The following is a 16237-nucleotide window of genomic DNA, read 5'->3' as shown; positions in this document are numbered from 1 at the left end:
TAATGAGAGACCCTGTCTCAGATCAATAAAGTGGACAGTGATAGAGAATGACAGATGGCATGGGCCTCCACTTACACATGTATAAGTGTGCACACACAGACACTTCATGCATGCAACACACATGCACAGGAAGAGAGAGCACAAAAAAGAAAAACATTAAAGTGAAATAAGTTGGTCACAGGAAACAAATATCGTATGATTCCACTTACATCAAGAGTAGTAAAATGTGCTGGGCGGTGGTGGCACACACCTTTAATCCCAGCACTCAGGAGGCAGAGCCAGGTGGATCTTTGTGAGTTCGAGGCCAGCCTGGGCTACAGAGCAAGATCCAGGAAAGGCACAAAGCTACACAGAGAAACCCTGTCTCAAAAAAACAAAAAAAAAAAGCTGTAAAATGCATACAAGTAGAAAGATAAAGAGGGATTGCCAGAGATAAGGAATGAGGGGAAATGGGTAGTTGTTTAATCAGACTTTCAATTTTACAACGTGAGGTGCGAATTACTAGAAAATGCATGTATACCAAAATGAATAGACCTAACACTACTGAATTTCACACATAAAATGGGTAAGATGGGAACTTGTGTGCTATATGAATTTTATAACAAGAATTTTTAATTTTATTTGAAATTTTAAGAGGTCAAATTAAGCCGGGCAGTGGTGGTACATGACTTTAATCCTAGAACTTAGAAGCCAGAGGCAGGCAAATCTCTGTGACTTTGAGGCCAGCCTGGTCTACAGATCTATAGATCAACTTCCAGGACAGCCAGAGCAAGAGAGAAACCTTGTCTTGAAAAAAAATCAAATTAATTTTAACTATTTTAATCCCATATCATTTCAACATATCATTTCAACATACCATTGAGCTACACCCCACCAGCCCAAATACCTGTCTCTCTCCCTCTATTTTTTTTTGATAATGGTCTGAGATATGCGCCTGAGATTTCAGACCCACGGCTCTGTCTCCTGATGATGCTTTCTGCCTCTCAATTATCTCCAGCCTGGACAGGATGGGGAGGTGGAGCTCAGGGGAGACTGTCTCTTGTCACTGGGAAGATAACTCCCAGACTGTAGCTTCAAAAATATAAATTATAAAGTGCTCTCCGGTACAAATTAAAAAAAATCAAATTAATTTAAACTATTTTAATCCCATGTCATTTGAACAGATGACATAAAATTATGAAGGATGCTGAGGTAACACAGCAGGGGCATTAATCACTCTGCCTAGCATGCTCAAGTCCCTAGGTTTGATTCCGAACACAGGCAAAATAGAAACATGTATCAGTGAAACAGTTTACACTTGTTTTTAGTGAAAACTCTTGGAACTCACGTGCATATTTTACTCTCAATGCATAGCACAACACACATTGTGAGTGTTCCGCAGACACACATAGCTATTGGCCACCATACTGGAATAGAGAAGCCACAAGGAAATATGGGTCACTGTGTTCAGAAATCTGTATCTTACTAAGAACTACCATAATGTTAAATGGCAGCAAGTGAGTCTTCCTTAAATAATCAAATGATGTTGTGTATGTAGGTATACTTTATACAGATCATTTCTAGAGTATTAATTTGCATGTATGTGTGTGTATGTCAGAGATAGGGTAGGGAGGGAAAAGCAATATATAAATTAAAATACCAAATTTTCTTTCATGTTCTTTTCCAGTCCCCTTCCTCCTTTTCCCCACTGTCAATGTGTAGTCTCCTGGTAAGATCCAGAGCTTTTGCTAGATAAAAGAATCAAAGATGGCTCAGTGTATAAAGATGCTTGTCATCAAGCCTGTGACAACCTGAGTTTGATCCATGGGACTCATGTGGTAGAAGGAAAGAACCAACTCCCAAAAGTTGTCCTCTGACCTCTATACAAATACTTTGGCATGTATACGCGCGCGCGCGCGCGCGCGCGCGCGCACACACACACACACACACACACACACATTAAATGTAAATTTACTTTTTAAAAGATCAAAGATTCTGTCAAAGAATCCTATAACAAGCATAAATAAATAAATGTGAAGAGCACTGCTCATAAGGTTGAAGACAACTTTAGGGATGGAGGAAGCAACACAAGAGCTGAGGACCACAGGTATGTGTGGAGAGGTGGAATGCCTAGAACACAGAACTGGTCAGCCATACAGTGGGGCATCTGTCCAAAGCAGCTCTAGCTCCCCATAGGAAGGCTGAGAAGGAGAGAAGGAAGCTGCTAAAAGGACCACTGAAATTTTTGTTTGTTTGTTTATCGAGACAGGGTTTCTCTGTGTAGTTTTGGTGCCTATCCTGGATCTCGCTCTGTAGACCAGGCTGGCCTTGAATTCACAAAGATCTGCCTGGCTCTGCCTCCCAAGTGCTGGGATTAAAGGCGTGCGCCACCACCGCCAGGCAGGGCCACTGAATTTTAAAAAGGAAAAGAATTGAGATGAATATTAGGTAGAAAGGCTGAATGGGAAACGTTATCCCAACATAACGTTCAGTATTCAAATGTCCATCTCTGCTCCCGGAAGGAATTACACACATACCAGGCTCACTTGGCCACACCTGTACCTCCTGGGATCCTTACTCCACCCGTGGCCATCCTATCCCACCCACCCTAAGGAGTTGTCTTTTCCACAGGGCACCAAGCTGCTTGTCCCAATCAGAAGATTTATCTTCCAGCTTTCAAAGAGAAAGAAGGTTTGCCAAATTAGCTGGGCACAGAGACCGCACCTCCCCAACCCTTTCAGTCTGACCAGAGAATCTCTGCTTCTATTTTTCTTGGAAAAGGTAATTCTTGTTTGAGGAGGGGAAAGGCACTGAAATGCTCAGGATCTAGGGAGGTGGCAGGGTTAGCATGTGCACTGGGCCTAAAAAGGCTTGATTCTCATCCTACAGGCATCACAGCCCACTCAGTGTCAGCACTTCATCGAAGCAGAGTCGACTGGACAGGTTTTTGTTGTGGCGGAAGGGGCCCTGTTCCATACATTGCAGGACATTTAGTACCATCACATCCCTGCTCTCTACCCACTAGATGCCTAGAGCACCCTCTCTGCAGTTCTGACAACCAAAAATGTTGGCATACACTGGCTAATATCTCCTGAAGGTACAAAGTCCCAACCCTGAGTTGGCCAAGGTAGGCTGGAAATTATAACATGGCTCACACATCTTGTGATTTCACAGAACAGTAAAAAAAAAACCATTTCACCATGGACCAACATAAAGTTGCCAAATTTTTACTTTGCCAAGAATTTTAAACCTGGTGTCATTTGGGAGTCTGAAACAGTTGGCTAGCCATGGTTCAAGGCCGGTTTGGGATACAATGTGAAAACCAGCCTCAAAATACAACAATGAAGAATTTTACCCAAAACCATAATTCATTGTAAGTTTTCTAAAAGGACACCTAACAATAGGGGGGGAAAACTTTTAGAATTAAACACATTCATGCTATAAATATCTCCTCTTTCCCCCTAGTTCTCTCTCCTTCCTTTGCAAATAGTGCCAGACTACCAAGGGAGCATGAGCCATTTTGGAGAAACAATCCTGAAGACAGCAGGAGTCACACCATTGTACTATTGGAGCTCAGAGATCTCAAGGGGACTGTTGAAAAGAAATCAAGAGGTCTGTTACCTGGGAAAGAGCGGGAAAACCCACAACTGTGTTTCCTCTCCCCTAACTGCTGCAGTTAAAGGCTTTCTTTCCAGTAAGTATGGAGGCAGCCAGCCCCGATGGCATCATTATAGTACTTGCAGCTTTCCAGTTCTTTATGTCATTATACTTGTAAACAGCCTGGTGTATTTATTATACACGCTCATTACTGCTCTACAGGTATGGCAGCTGGTTCAACCACTGAGGGGTCTTTTATTTAATGCATTTAATAAAGAAGTATGTATATTGTTATGAATATGCAAAGATAATTGGTTTCCTTTACAATCCTATGCCTTTGTACACATTTGAAACATTGTTCTGGGCTGGGGTAGAGCTCAGTAGAAAAGCATATCCTTAATACACCCAAGGCCCTGGGTTTGATTTCAAGGACCCTAAAAGAAAAATAAGCCCAAAAAAAAAAAAGAAAAAAAGAAAAATAAGCCCAAGAAGGATTCAATTTGCCAAAATGGTTCGTGGTATTCACAAAAAGGTTAAGAACCCAACCCTGCATCCTGTCTAACGCTCCCTTAGTGCTCATACATGCTCAAGTTCAGTCCCCAGAAAGAAAGATAGCAGGAATTCTCTCTGTTCCATAAGTTGTTTTCCCAGCCACCCCTTAAACTGTTCAGCTACTCATTTACCTCCAGTTGCAACCAGGGTAAGGATACCAAAAAGCTTAGTATCAACATTAGGGAGGCATTAACTGGTAGGGTCATGTAAATGCATATTTAGCACTTAAACAATACTGATATTAAGTGTTCCCTTAAATGATGTGCCCTACGTGCCAATATAGTAAAACATATATTTGTACTGTAAGCAAAGTTCTTGGAAATGTTTCACATGACTTTCATGAGAATTTATCACCTTGGCTTCATTTAAGAATCACTCAAAAATCAAAAAAGCTCTCAAAAAATCCTACTGCTCTGGATGGACACCAGGTTAATTAAATATAAATGTCACATATTTTCACTTTGTGTTTAAAGCCCTCCAGGTGATTCTCAAGGGAGCTGAGATGGGTGATAAGCAGTCCAGAAGGACTTCTGCAAAATTTCCTCAGGAGTTTCCAGAGAATCTGAATTCTGATTGATTTAGTTTAGAATGACAACTGATTAAGATGCCTTCCCCATGTGCCACCACCTGAATCTTCAGAACTCCAGGAAGACTAATGATATAGCTCAGTGGTAGAAGCCTTGTCTCGTATGCAGAGGATGCCCTAGGTTCCATCCCAACATGGGAAAGGACAAAAAACCAGGGCAGAACTCTTGAAAGGATACATTCATTCTGCCAAAATCTTGGTAACCCCCAAGTCATCAGAACAGTTCATTCTGGAACACGGAATTAAAAGATGAGCAGATAGGAATGGGAGGGAGAGAGGGACAATCAGTTCCATGTAACTCTTTCAGTGTGCCATCCCTAATCCCTAACAGAACCTTGAATGATATTACTGCTACCTCAAGTGGAAAATTAAACTGAATGGTATTATTTTGCCACAGGCTAGAGAATTCCTGCCCCAGTCTCATCTCACTAAAGAACAAAAGCTATCTTAACCACCAGTTAAAGGAACTAACTAATCCTAGTTCACTCTATGAATTTTTCTCCATTTGAAAAAGAAAAAGAAACCAAAGCTACCTGATGAGTTTTCTTATTTTCCTTAACACGAAGGTAGAGAAAGCTAGGAGAAATTCCACAAAAGCTTACAGGAAAGGCCTTAGATACACCAAAAAGAGTTCACACAAATAAGAAACCTGTTATAGACAATAAAACATATAAATGTGAGCTACTCACCACATTTAATACTCTCTGTCCGAACAGGGAGGCCGGACTGTGCTGCAGCAATCAATTTCAGGGCAATGTAAAACTGTGTTGGACCAAAATAACCAACCCGCTTTGCACCACACAGTTCTGTGATCTGAAAGAGACAAGAAAAATGATACTGAAAACCCCACTCCATAACAGAAAAAAAGAGACAAAGCTATATAATGAAACCTTGAGGATTTCACAGGATAACTAACCAAAAAGTCCCTTGGGAACCTACATGTATGCAATGGTTGAGGGTTCCCCCCTCCTCTGATTTAGATGGTTTTTATTCAAGTCATTAATTTCTACCTACTCACAATGTTTCAGAACTGATTATTCTTCCTCCTTTGAAGACAAAAATAAAGATAACAAACGATGGCTGTTACTCTGCTTATAAAAGAAGGGATGACTTTAGGGGGGTAGATTCTAATGTACAAAGTCTAGAAAGTCATTGGAGTGAAAAGAGAACAGATTAGTCATTATACTACTTATGCATTATCCTGGTTTACCAAACTTGAATGTGAATTAGTCAAGAGCTAGGGATGAACTCAGTGGTAGCACACTTGCCTACCATGCACAAAGCCCTAAAGTTCTCAGGCAAAGTCACTTTTTAGTAAATATACTTCAGGTGCCCACTTCAGAGTTGTTCAGAGAAACAACAAAAACACACTATGCACATAAATACTTAACACTGCAGTAACTGTTGGTCCCATTCTGTCACCTATAATTAGAACATATCCCTCCACATCTAGACTGAACTCAGCTGTTTCTCTTCTACAGATCCTTCCTAAAATCTTGGGAATAATAGTTTATTTTCAGAGTGCATTCTGAAAGCAGTCTATTCAAATATCTAAAAATCCCTATACCATGATACATTGTCTTGGATGTGCTTCAAAAAAAGAGAGGGAGAGAATACTAAGCATGGCATGTGGGGGAAATCAGGCATAACCGAGAGTTAATAATGGTTGAAGTGAGTGAGGGTCATAGCGGTTCATTCTCCAAATTCAAATCTCTATACTGTCTATTGCAGCATTTACCACATCCTACCTTAGTTCTCTTTTTAGCTCTGCTTCCCATTAACATAAATTCTCTTCAAGACCAGAGGCAACTTTCTTTTCCCTCCTAACACAGAATAGACACCCAATTCTCAATCAAGAGAATGAAACTTACACTCAAAATAAAATGCAAATGAGTTTTCTAGTACGTCCACTTCTATGAATATGTAAATCACAGATCCTAAGTTATAGATAAGGCTGTACGTGGAGAACATGGCCAACAGCATCTGCATTGTTTCAGTATGAAGATAGTTGTCTTACAGGATAATTCCTAATATAAAGAAATTATAGTCCTTGGCAGGTGAACAAATGAACTATACTTCATAAAGTAAACAATAACGTTTGAAAAAGTGTGAATTTAGGGTTTCAGCAGATAGGGATGCCTGCTGCAAAGCCTGACCACCATAGTCTTATCTCCAGGCCCTACATGAAGAAATGAGAGAACCAACCTCTACAGGCTGTTCTCTGATCGCCACACTTACACACCATGACCCAGGCATCCATGGCATATGCATCCACACATGAAACTAATAAATAAAATGCAATAAAAAACTGTTTAAAAAGTGTGGATTTACTACCAAATTGACTTTGAATTATTCCTTTACTATAACTACTACCTCAAACTGGGAAGTGTTTTACAACAGGTAACTGAAGTTGCTGGGAAAACATTCATCATGGTACTTTAAGACTCACCCTATCTGACATCAGAAAACCAACTTGTTTACATTTGTTTCTATATTTTTATGTATAGTGCTAGAATTTCTGCATTTTAGCCAGAGAAGAATAGAGACATATAAGTGCAGTAAGCCCTTATGTCATACTTCTTTGTGCTCCAAACCTCTCAGAGATATGCCAAGAACTTTCTGAAATACATAAGCTTCAAGGAAGAGAAAATAATCCAAAACCTTTGGATTTTACCTATGGAGCAGTGCCCATTAGCCTGAGATTTCTCAATCCAAAAGGCAGGCTATTTTTAGTTTTTGTTCGTTTGTTGGTGGATTGGTTGGGTTTTTGTTTGTTTGTTTGTTTTTGTTTTCATTCATTAAAGCTCAAAGTATTTTCTAGTTAAATTCTCCATGGAAGCCAGGCGGTGCTTTAATCACAACATTCAGGAGGCAGAGGCAAGTGGATCTCTGAGTTTGAGGCCAGCCTAGTCTACAAAGCGAATTTTGGAACAGCCAGGAATATTACACAGAGAAACCTTGTCTCGAAAAGACCCCCCCCCCAAAAAAAAAAAAGATCTCCGTGGAAAAGTTCTAAGGTGTGGGTAGAAATATTTTAATGACATCTAAAGAAGAAAGCTACTCAGTTAGCAGGAGGTATTTCCTAAGCTGGCTCCTTCACTCCTCTTCTTTAGTTTACTCCAAATGTGTGACATGCTCTGATGGCTCCGTCTTCGATTACATACTCTGCAGATTTCCAGTATAGAATGAGAACCTACGGACTAGGGTTTGTTTTCTCAGGTGGGAAGCAGGAGATGGAAAAAAGGAATGGATGAAATCAACTTCTTACAATTTACAGATGTGCACTAAACTGGACGTTGGCTACAAGTCAGAAAAATTCCCTGGCCTTTTGGGAGGAATCTGACAGGGTTCCAAAAGGAGGTTGAAGGCCACTAAAAAGCTTCCCTCCTACATAATTCTGTAAGATTAAGTGACTGTGCTAAGTAACCAGTCCATACATGCCCCAGTTTGCCTGAAATAATACTTTCTCTCCTAGCTGAAAGGTAATAAATTGTTAGACTAGTTCAAAGATTTGAGTATGCTTCTCTCTTTCAAGTATTTTTAAAGGCCTCCACAGAATTGTCTAAAAAATTTAAACTCTTAGTAGGAGGGGCTAGAAGAATTCTCCAAGAAATCCCTTCCTCCTTTCCTCCCTCCCGCTCCCTGCTCTCTCATGCAGCTGGTAAGTTCAGACTCTGCTCTCCCTTACCAGGTTCAAGTCCTGCTCTAGACTGTGCCTCAGTGTGGTGGTATTGTGTTCCCCCCTAATAAACTTATCTGGGGTCAGAGACAGAGCAGCCACAATATTAAACATAGAGGATAGGCAGTGGTAGCACACACCTTTAATCCTAGCATTCCAGAGGCAGACATCCATGAGTTTAAGGATACAGCCAAGCATGGTGACTCACGCCTTTAATCCCAGAAAGCGAGTCTTTAATCCCAGGGAGTGATGGTAGAAAGCAGAAAGGTATTCAAGGCATGAGGACCAGAAACTAGAAGCATTTGGCTGGTTAAGCTTTCAGGCTTTCCAGCAGCAGTTCAGCTGAGACCCTTTCTGGATGAGGACTCAGAGGCCTCCAGTCTGAGGAAACAAGACCAGCTGAGGATCCGGCAAGGTGAGGTAGCTGTGGCTTGTTCTGGCACTCTGATTTTCCAGCAGTCACCCCAATACCTGGCTCAGGTTTGGCTTTATTAATAAGAACTTTGAAGATTCCTGCTACACCTCAGCCTTCCTCCCACAGTCTCTTATTAGAACCAGGCCTCTTTTCAGTTCCAAAGTGCTTCGCAGGTTCCTCACATCCTTCCAGTAATACTCAGTCCTGAGGATGGCTTTTGAGACCCTTCCAGCTGATCCACCCTTCCAACAATCCCCACCCGGAAGCTAACTAAGACTCTAGGCACAGCAGACACCAGGCTCTTTCTCAACACCCATTACGGAGTCCTCCACACAGAAGCCAAATGTGTCCTTGTTTCGTCGCCTGCCAGGCTTGTTCTTCACGTTACCCAGTGACTGATACGATCTCCGAAACCTTATGCAATTCCATGACACTATGCTAGACTTGTCATCGATGTGACAAATACCTGACACAGACAACTTGGGTCGGGGGAGACTTCTTTCACTCATCTTGAGTGATTCCAATCCAGTTTGGACAGTATGTCAGGGCGAGAGTGCTATCGGGCAGGCAGAGCATCTCACTTCCTGGCAAGGAAGAAGCAAAGGGGGAACTGCACAACTGGTACTGTTAACTATTTCCATTGCATCCCATCCCATCCCATCCCATCCTCCATGTCCTCAGTGCCCAGCACAAGGCAATGGCATGGTTTTGTCATGACTGTTCACTGGGAGTCATACTTCATGGTGGTTCATCTACACTTTTACTGTTCAGTGGACATCTACTGGGTTAGCTTTCACAGCCCGTAGAGTTCTCTCTCTTGTTGTAATTACTTTTATGAGTTAGCTGCTAAATTGGCTTTAGCCTTATCACACCATATAGCCAAAAGTTCCTACAAGAATATAAGAGATTGTGAACTCTTCCACTTCCCCCTATTCAGCCAGGAGAATACTGGTTCAAACCTAACTGTTCACCATTATTCATCCTATCCCTGAGATTCAGAACGCAGAGTAACTTGGTGATGCCTTGCCACTCTACAGACCTGCCTTCTTGTGTTCAGCATATCCCAGCGGATGTCAGTTGGCACACTCAACAATAACAATATGGAAGAGAATTTGAAAGACACACTCATAAGCTGTACCCCAACCCCTTAGAAAACAAATGAAGAGGCAAGTCAACTACATGCTGGCTTTCCCTTTTCCGTTCATTTAAACTTTCGAATGTCATTTCAAGCAAGCCATGCAAGAAAAGATAAACACCTATTATTGTATTGCTCAATATGTCTGTCATACTATAGTATAAGCCTAAACCAAACCACCTCACTAAAGAGAAAGCAGACATGCAGTGCTTAGGTGTGATACCAGACAGCAGATCTTTTTCTACACTTTATGCACAGCAATAAAATGTTCACCAAGTAACACTATAATAGAATGTTCCCTGGTTATACACAAATAAAGCTCCCAGGTCAAAAAGTTAACTGAGTTGGGCTTTTGATGGGGATTACATTGAATCTGTAGGTGGCTTTTGGTAAGATGGCAGCAGCTGAAGCCACAGCTTGAACTGGCTATCCCCCATGACTACCCCAGCTTGTCATCAGAGACTCTTCATCCAGTGACTAATAGAGGCAGATTCAGAGACCCGCAGCCAAACACTGGGCCAAGCTCAAGGAGTCCTGCTGAGAAAAGAGAGGAGGGATTGTAGGAGCCAGGGGGATCAGGGACATCAGAGGAAAACTCACAGAAATGGCTAGCCTGGCTCACGGGAATTCAGAGTCTGAACCAACAACCAGGGAGACTGCATGGGACCTACCTAGGCCCTCTGCACATATGTGACAGTTGTGTAGCTTGGTCTATTTGTTGGACTCCTGGTAATGGGAGCAGGGTTGTCCCCAGTGCTTTGGCTGGCTCTTGGGAACCTATTTATAGCCTGAATACAGGGAGAGGTGCTTGGTCTTATGGCAGCCTGATTTGCCATGCTTTGCTGATGCCACTGGAGGCCTGCCCCTTTCTGAGTGAACACGGAGGAGGGGTGGGTTGGGGGGAGGGGAAAGGGAGTAAGAGAAGAGGAGGGAGGGGAGATTGTGGTCAGGATGTAAAATAAATCAATTAATAAAAAGTTAATTAAGGTATTCCAGGTCCCAAATTCAAAGACAGTATCAAATTTCATGTGATAAGGCTCAAAGTTCATCTTCTGTCCATTATATCAGAGGCTGAAAAACTACTGCCCATAGATCAACACTAGCCACTGACTGGTTGTCTATGACCCACAAGCTGGTCTTTAGAGATGAACATTTTGCAATCCATTTGATGAAAGAAAATACTAACTTAGAATATTGCTAAGGAAAATGTTATCCCTGAAACATTAATTCTATTCTTCTTACAAGTAGATGTGAATTATTTTTCTGAAATAGTTTTAGCTGAGGATGCAGCTTTATGGGTAGAGTTGGCAGTCTGCATGAAAAAGCTCCAGATTAGATACCCAGTACCACATAAAACTGTGTGTAGTAGCCAGACGTGGTAGTTCATGCCTTTAATCCCAGCACTCAGGAGGCAGAGGCAGGCAGATTTCTGTAAGTTTGAGGCCAGCCTGATCTACAAAGTGAGTTCCAGGACAGCTAGGGCTGTTGCACAGAGAAATCCTGTCTTGAAAAATATTAAAAAAAAAACAAACCTGTGTGTGTGTGTGTGTGTGTGTGTGTGTGTGTGTGTGTGTGTGTGTGTGTTAGCATATGCCTGTAATCCTAGCATTCACAAGATGGAGGCAAAGGCAAAGAATTGAAAGCTCAAAGTCATCTTGGGATACACAGTGAGTTCAAGGCTAGTCTGTGCTATATGAGATCCTGTCACAAAAACTAAAAAAAAAAAAATTTATTTTTAAAATTTGTCAATAAACACTTTTTGGAAGTTCCTTTCTCCCTTGTTATACAAGCACCTATATAATAGCCTTATTTTGCCACTTAGTCCAAAAATCCCAAAATACTTACCATCTGGTCCTTTACAGAAAGGAATATCAAGCCCATACATAACAACACAGTGACTCAATCAGCTGTATTTTATATCCTTTCATGTACTCTCAAAAGCCATGTGGAGAGGGGATTTTCTTGAATTAATCAGTTACACTAGGTGGATGCCCCTTAAATTGTGAACACTTCCATTCACAGAAAATACATACATTCACCCTTTTCTTCAGACCCCAATTTTCATCCATTCATTCATTCATTATACATTTGCTTTACATTTTCATAAGTTTTTAAGTAGAGACTTCTATATACTATTAACTTCCACAGAAACCAACTGGAACAAGTGCATGTCATACTGCAAATGTGAATGGAACCTATTCAATAGGTAGGGAGATAGCACAGTAGATAAAATGCTTGCTCTGCAAGCCTGAGAAGCAGAGTTCAGATCTTTAGCACCCACATAAATGACCTGACTGTAATTCCAGTGCTAAGACAGCAGAGACAGAGGGTTCTCAGGCCAATATAGTTAGCTAGAATAGCCAAAATGAGAACTTCAAATTCAGGGGAGATGTGGCTTCAGTAAATAAATAGACAGTGATCAAGGAAGACATCTGAATGAGAGGACACACAGACATCAACCTCTGGACTCCACATGGACACAGGCACATGCACACCCCACACATAGTTGGAGTGAAATTCACAAATTACAAGTTCCACCTTCCAGCTCAAAAGTTGAAAACCAAATGTTCTGATTCCCATGTAGCTGAGATATAAACAGGCCACCTAGGCTCCATTGGTGATACATTTCCACAATAGCCTGCTTTGAAGGGAGACATGGAAGGAAAGGGACTCTGCTTAGAGCTTCTACTTTTGCCTTTCTGGAAGAGGAATGGGGAAAGAAACAGTCATCATCAGTCAGATCCCTGGTGTCTGCAGGTCACCAGGGCATCAGGACATATGGTTTCTACTTGGCAGGAGTAGTATGTGTGGCTCCCAGCTTTGCTTCCAACAAGTCAGAACCCACCCACCCTGTTTCTCCAGCTCTCCAAATGAGCCTGTGACTTACCTTAAACCCTCCACCCCTTTTGGCTTGCCCTAGAGTGATTCTGTTGTTTTCTGTAAAAGATCACCAATTAACAAGGAATGAGGAAGTACTCAGGATCCTCAGTTTACCTCAGGATGAACTGAGAAAATGAAAAAAAACCCTGGTGTTCAGCAGGTGACATTCCCGTGCAGTGGGTATCATTCCCTTGCAGGGTGTGAACACACATAGTTTAGAGATAAGCCATCTCTGGAAGTTGAAGCTTCCAAACCTGCTGACAGCCTCTAGAAACAAGAGCACAGGAGGAAACAGCAATTTACTGTGTATTATTTCATATCTCATACAGTTCTGGGTCGCATTTTCACAATTTAGTCAAGTATAAAGAGCAAGAGACACAGCTACACATCATGTCAGCAAGAAATGGTATAGATATACACCAGAAACATTGCCATTCCATCCGGGATTAAGTGCAATTTCAGAACCAAGTGTCCAACAGGACAAAGCTCCAAGGGTTCCCACTCACCAAGCCCAGACTTAACTCACAAACATGGGCCTCTTCTCTCTAAACTACCAACACAGAGCAAAGCAACAGCCTTTACTAAAGACTGACTAGCCAGGTGACTGTAGAGGAGGCATCTGATGTCCTGTGGCTTCAGATCTCATCTATTTGAACAAAGTATTCACACTAGATGGATTGTAAAGCTTTGTCAAGTTCCCCAAATATTCTATGCCTATGAGTATAATCTAAAAGGATGGTTTCAACCTTTTGTTCTGGTACTTACTGCCTCCACCTTGAGTTGTGCATCTCAGCACATCTGTTACAAGGATGGAAGTCTCTCAAGTCCTGTATTTTTAATTGGTTTTATTTGTGTATGCATGTGCATGCATGTGCATCATGCCGAGGTGAGAGAACAACTTTCAGGAGTTGATTCTCACCTCCACTTGTTTCTGAGGCAGAGTCTCTCTTGTTGCTTCTGCGTTGCACTGGATCCTCCAGACTAGCTGGCCTTCTGGCCAATTCTCCTGTAGCTACCTCCCATCTCAATTTAAGAGTGCTGGGATTATAGATGCTTGGCACTGCATCCACTCCCTTATGAGGGTTCTGGGAACTGAATTCAGGTCATCAGTCTTATTCATTAAGTGCTTTTATCCTGTCCCCATGTCTTGCATTTCAAAATCATCTTTCCCTTCCCCAAAGTATTCATACCGTTAATTTGTCTGGCTCACCAAATAAATATACTAACTGCATTTTTAATTCTTCATGACATGATGAAAAACCCAATGTATGGTGTTTTGAATCTCTGGATAGTGAACTCTATGACTATCAACCTAATCAAATAAATACATTTTCCTTTTTTGTAACTTATATAATGTAACTTATATAATTAGAAGTTATATTTTATTAAGCTTTTTACTTAGTATATAAAAGAATGGTTTTTGATTATGATATTTCCATACATCTGTATCATTGTATCTTGTTCTTACTTGCCCTCACTACCCTCCTCCATATCTCCTCCCTCCACCTTGCTGGTGTCCTACCACCTCCAAAATAGTCCCTCCTGTTTTTTGTTTTTTGGTTTTTTGTTTTTTGTTTTTTTTTTTTTTTTTTTTTTTTGTGTGTGTGTGTGTGTGTGTGTTTAAATCAAGATTCTACATATGATAAAAAAAACATATTGTCTTTCTAAGTTTGGCTTGTATCACTTAACATGATTGCCAGTTCCATCCTACAAATGTCATAATTTGATTCTTCTTTATGGCTAAGAAAATTTTCTTTATCCATTTACCTGCTGATGGCTGATATACATTTGGGCTGATTACATATCTTGGCTATTATGAATAGTGCAGCAATAAACAGTGACTTAGATTCCTTGGAGTGCCCAGTTTTCTTTCGGTTCCTATTGTTTCATTAACTCATACCCAATTACTTGTCTTCCAGTTTGTTGAAGCAATAAGTCAAACAATACTTACCACAGTAATGTCCATTAAAGAGGCTGGCTATGAAAACTCCAGCACCACATTCACCAGAAGGACACTCTCGACAAAGGCAACTCATTTTGCCATTTTCATCCACCTTATAGTATTTCAGCACAGCCAACTTAATTTCTCTTCTGCTCATTCTTCTTAGGAGTGGTGTGAGACTTCTTCCTCTCCTCAACACCACCATGAAGTCTCAACACAGGATGCAGGGTAGACTCCTTTTGAGTACTGTAGTCAGACAAAGTGCAACATCTTCCAGCTGCTGGCCAGCAAAGAGCAACCTTAGCTGATCAGGAGGAAAACATTCCTCATCCTGAACCTTGGCCTTTACATTTTCTATAGTGTCTGAGGGTTCAACCTTGAGCATTACAGTCTTCCCCCATGAGGATCTTTGTGAAATCCACTGCAGATGGCAGATTGGAAAGCATGTTTAGCTTTTTAAGGAACCTCCACACTGACTTCCACAGTGGTGGCACCACCAGTTTACACTCCCTCCAGTAGTAAATAACAGTTCCTCTTACCACATCCTTTCCAGAATGTATTATTTGTTTTCTTTATTACCTCTCTGACTGTTGTGAGATGGAATCTCAATGTTTCCATTTGAATACTTTTTTATTTTATTCACTGTGTTTCTTCCTTTGATAACTGCCTATTTACTTGCCTATTTGCTGATTCAATGATTTGGGTAGTTTGGTGTTTAATTTTTGGAAGTGTTTATAGATTCTAGAAATTAATCTCCTGTCAGGTGTATAGTTGGAAAAGATTGTTTTCCATTCTGTAGGCTGTCTCTTCATTCTGCTGATTATTTTCTTTGCTTTGCAGAAGCTTTTTAATTTCATACAATCCCTTTGTCAACTCTTGGTCTTATACCCTGGGCTACTGAAGTGCTTTTCAGAAAACACATCTGTCTGCCTCTGTCTTCAAATGTTTGCTTCCAGCATTTTCAGAGTTTTAGGGTTGTTCATTCATTTGGTTGGTTGGTTGGTTGGTTGGTTTTTTGGGATATATGGGGAGTGTTTGTTTGTTTATTTTTTGTTTGTTTGTTTGTTGATACAGGGTCTCTCTATATAGCCCTGGCTATCCTGGAACTCACTCTGTAGCCCAGGCTGGCCTCAAATTCACAGAGATCTGCCTGACTCTACCTCCCAAGTGCTGATATTAAAGGTGTACACCACTAAGCCCAGCCGCAGTTTCAGGTCTTACACATTAAAGTCTTTAACAAATTTTGAGCCGGGCAGTGGTGGTAGCACAAGCCTTTAATCCCAGCACTCAGAAGGCAAAGCCAGGCAGATCTCTGTGAGTTCAAGGCTAGCCTGGTCTACAAAGTGAGATGCAGGACAGGCACCAAAACTACACAAAGAAATCCTATCTTGAAAAAACAAAAAAAAAAAGTAACAAATTTTGAATTGATTTACAAACAAGTTTTCTAAAGTCTAAAGGACCTGGAATCCTGC

At 41.1% G+C, this 16237-nt stretch overlaps 1 protein-coding gene and 1 pseudogene across 1 annotated transcript in view; both read right to left on the bottom strand.

Moving 5' to 3' along the window:
- The window catches only part of Reps2 (RALBP1 associated Eps domain containing 2), a 230421-nt gene that overhangs the window by 147439 nt on the left and 66745 nt on the right, over window positions 1-16237 (bottom strand). Inside the window, 1 exon segment of the mRNA XM_037198871.1 lies at window positions 5404-5527. Within this exon segment, the coding sequence (XP_037054766.1) occupies window positions 5404-5527 (124 nt within the window).
- Window positions 14460-15213, bottom strand: LOC114705726 (annotated as a pseudogene).

This window comes from Peromyscus leucopus, chromosome X (assembly GCF_004664715.2).
Source record: "Peromyscus leucopus breed LL Stock chromosome X, UCI_PerLeu_2.1, whole genome shotgun sequence".
NCBI lineage: Eukaryota > Metazoa > Chordata > Mammalia > Rodentia > Cricetidae > Peromyscus > Peromyscus leucopus.
The sequence above is the reverse complement of the archived record's forward strand: the minus strand, read 5'-3'. Positions and strand labels throughout refer to the sequence as shown.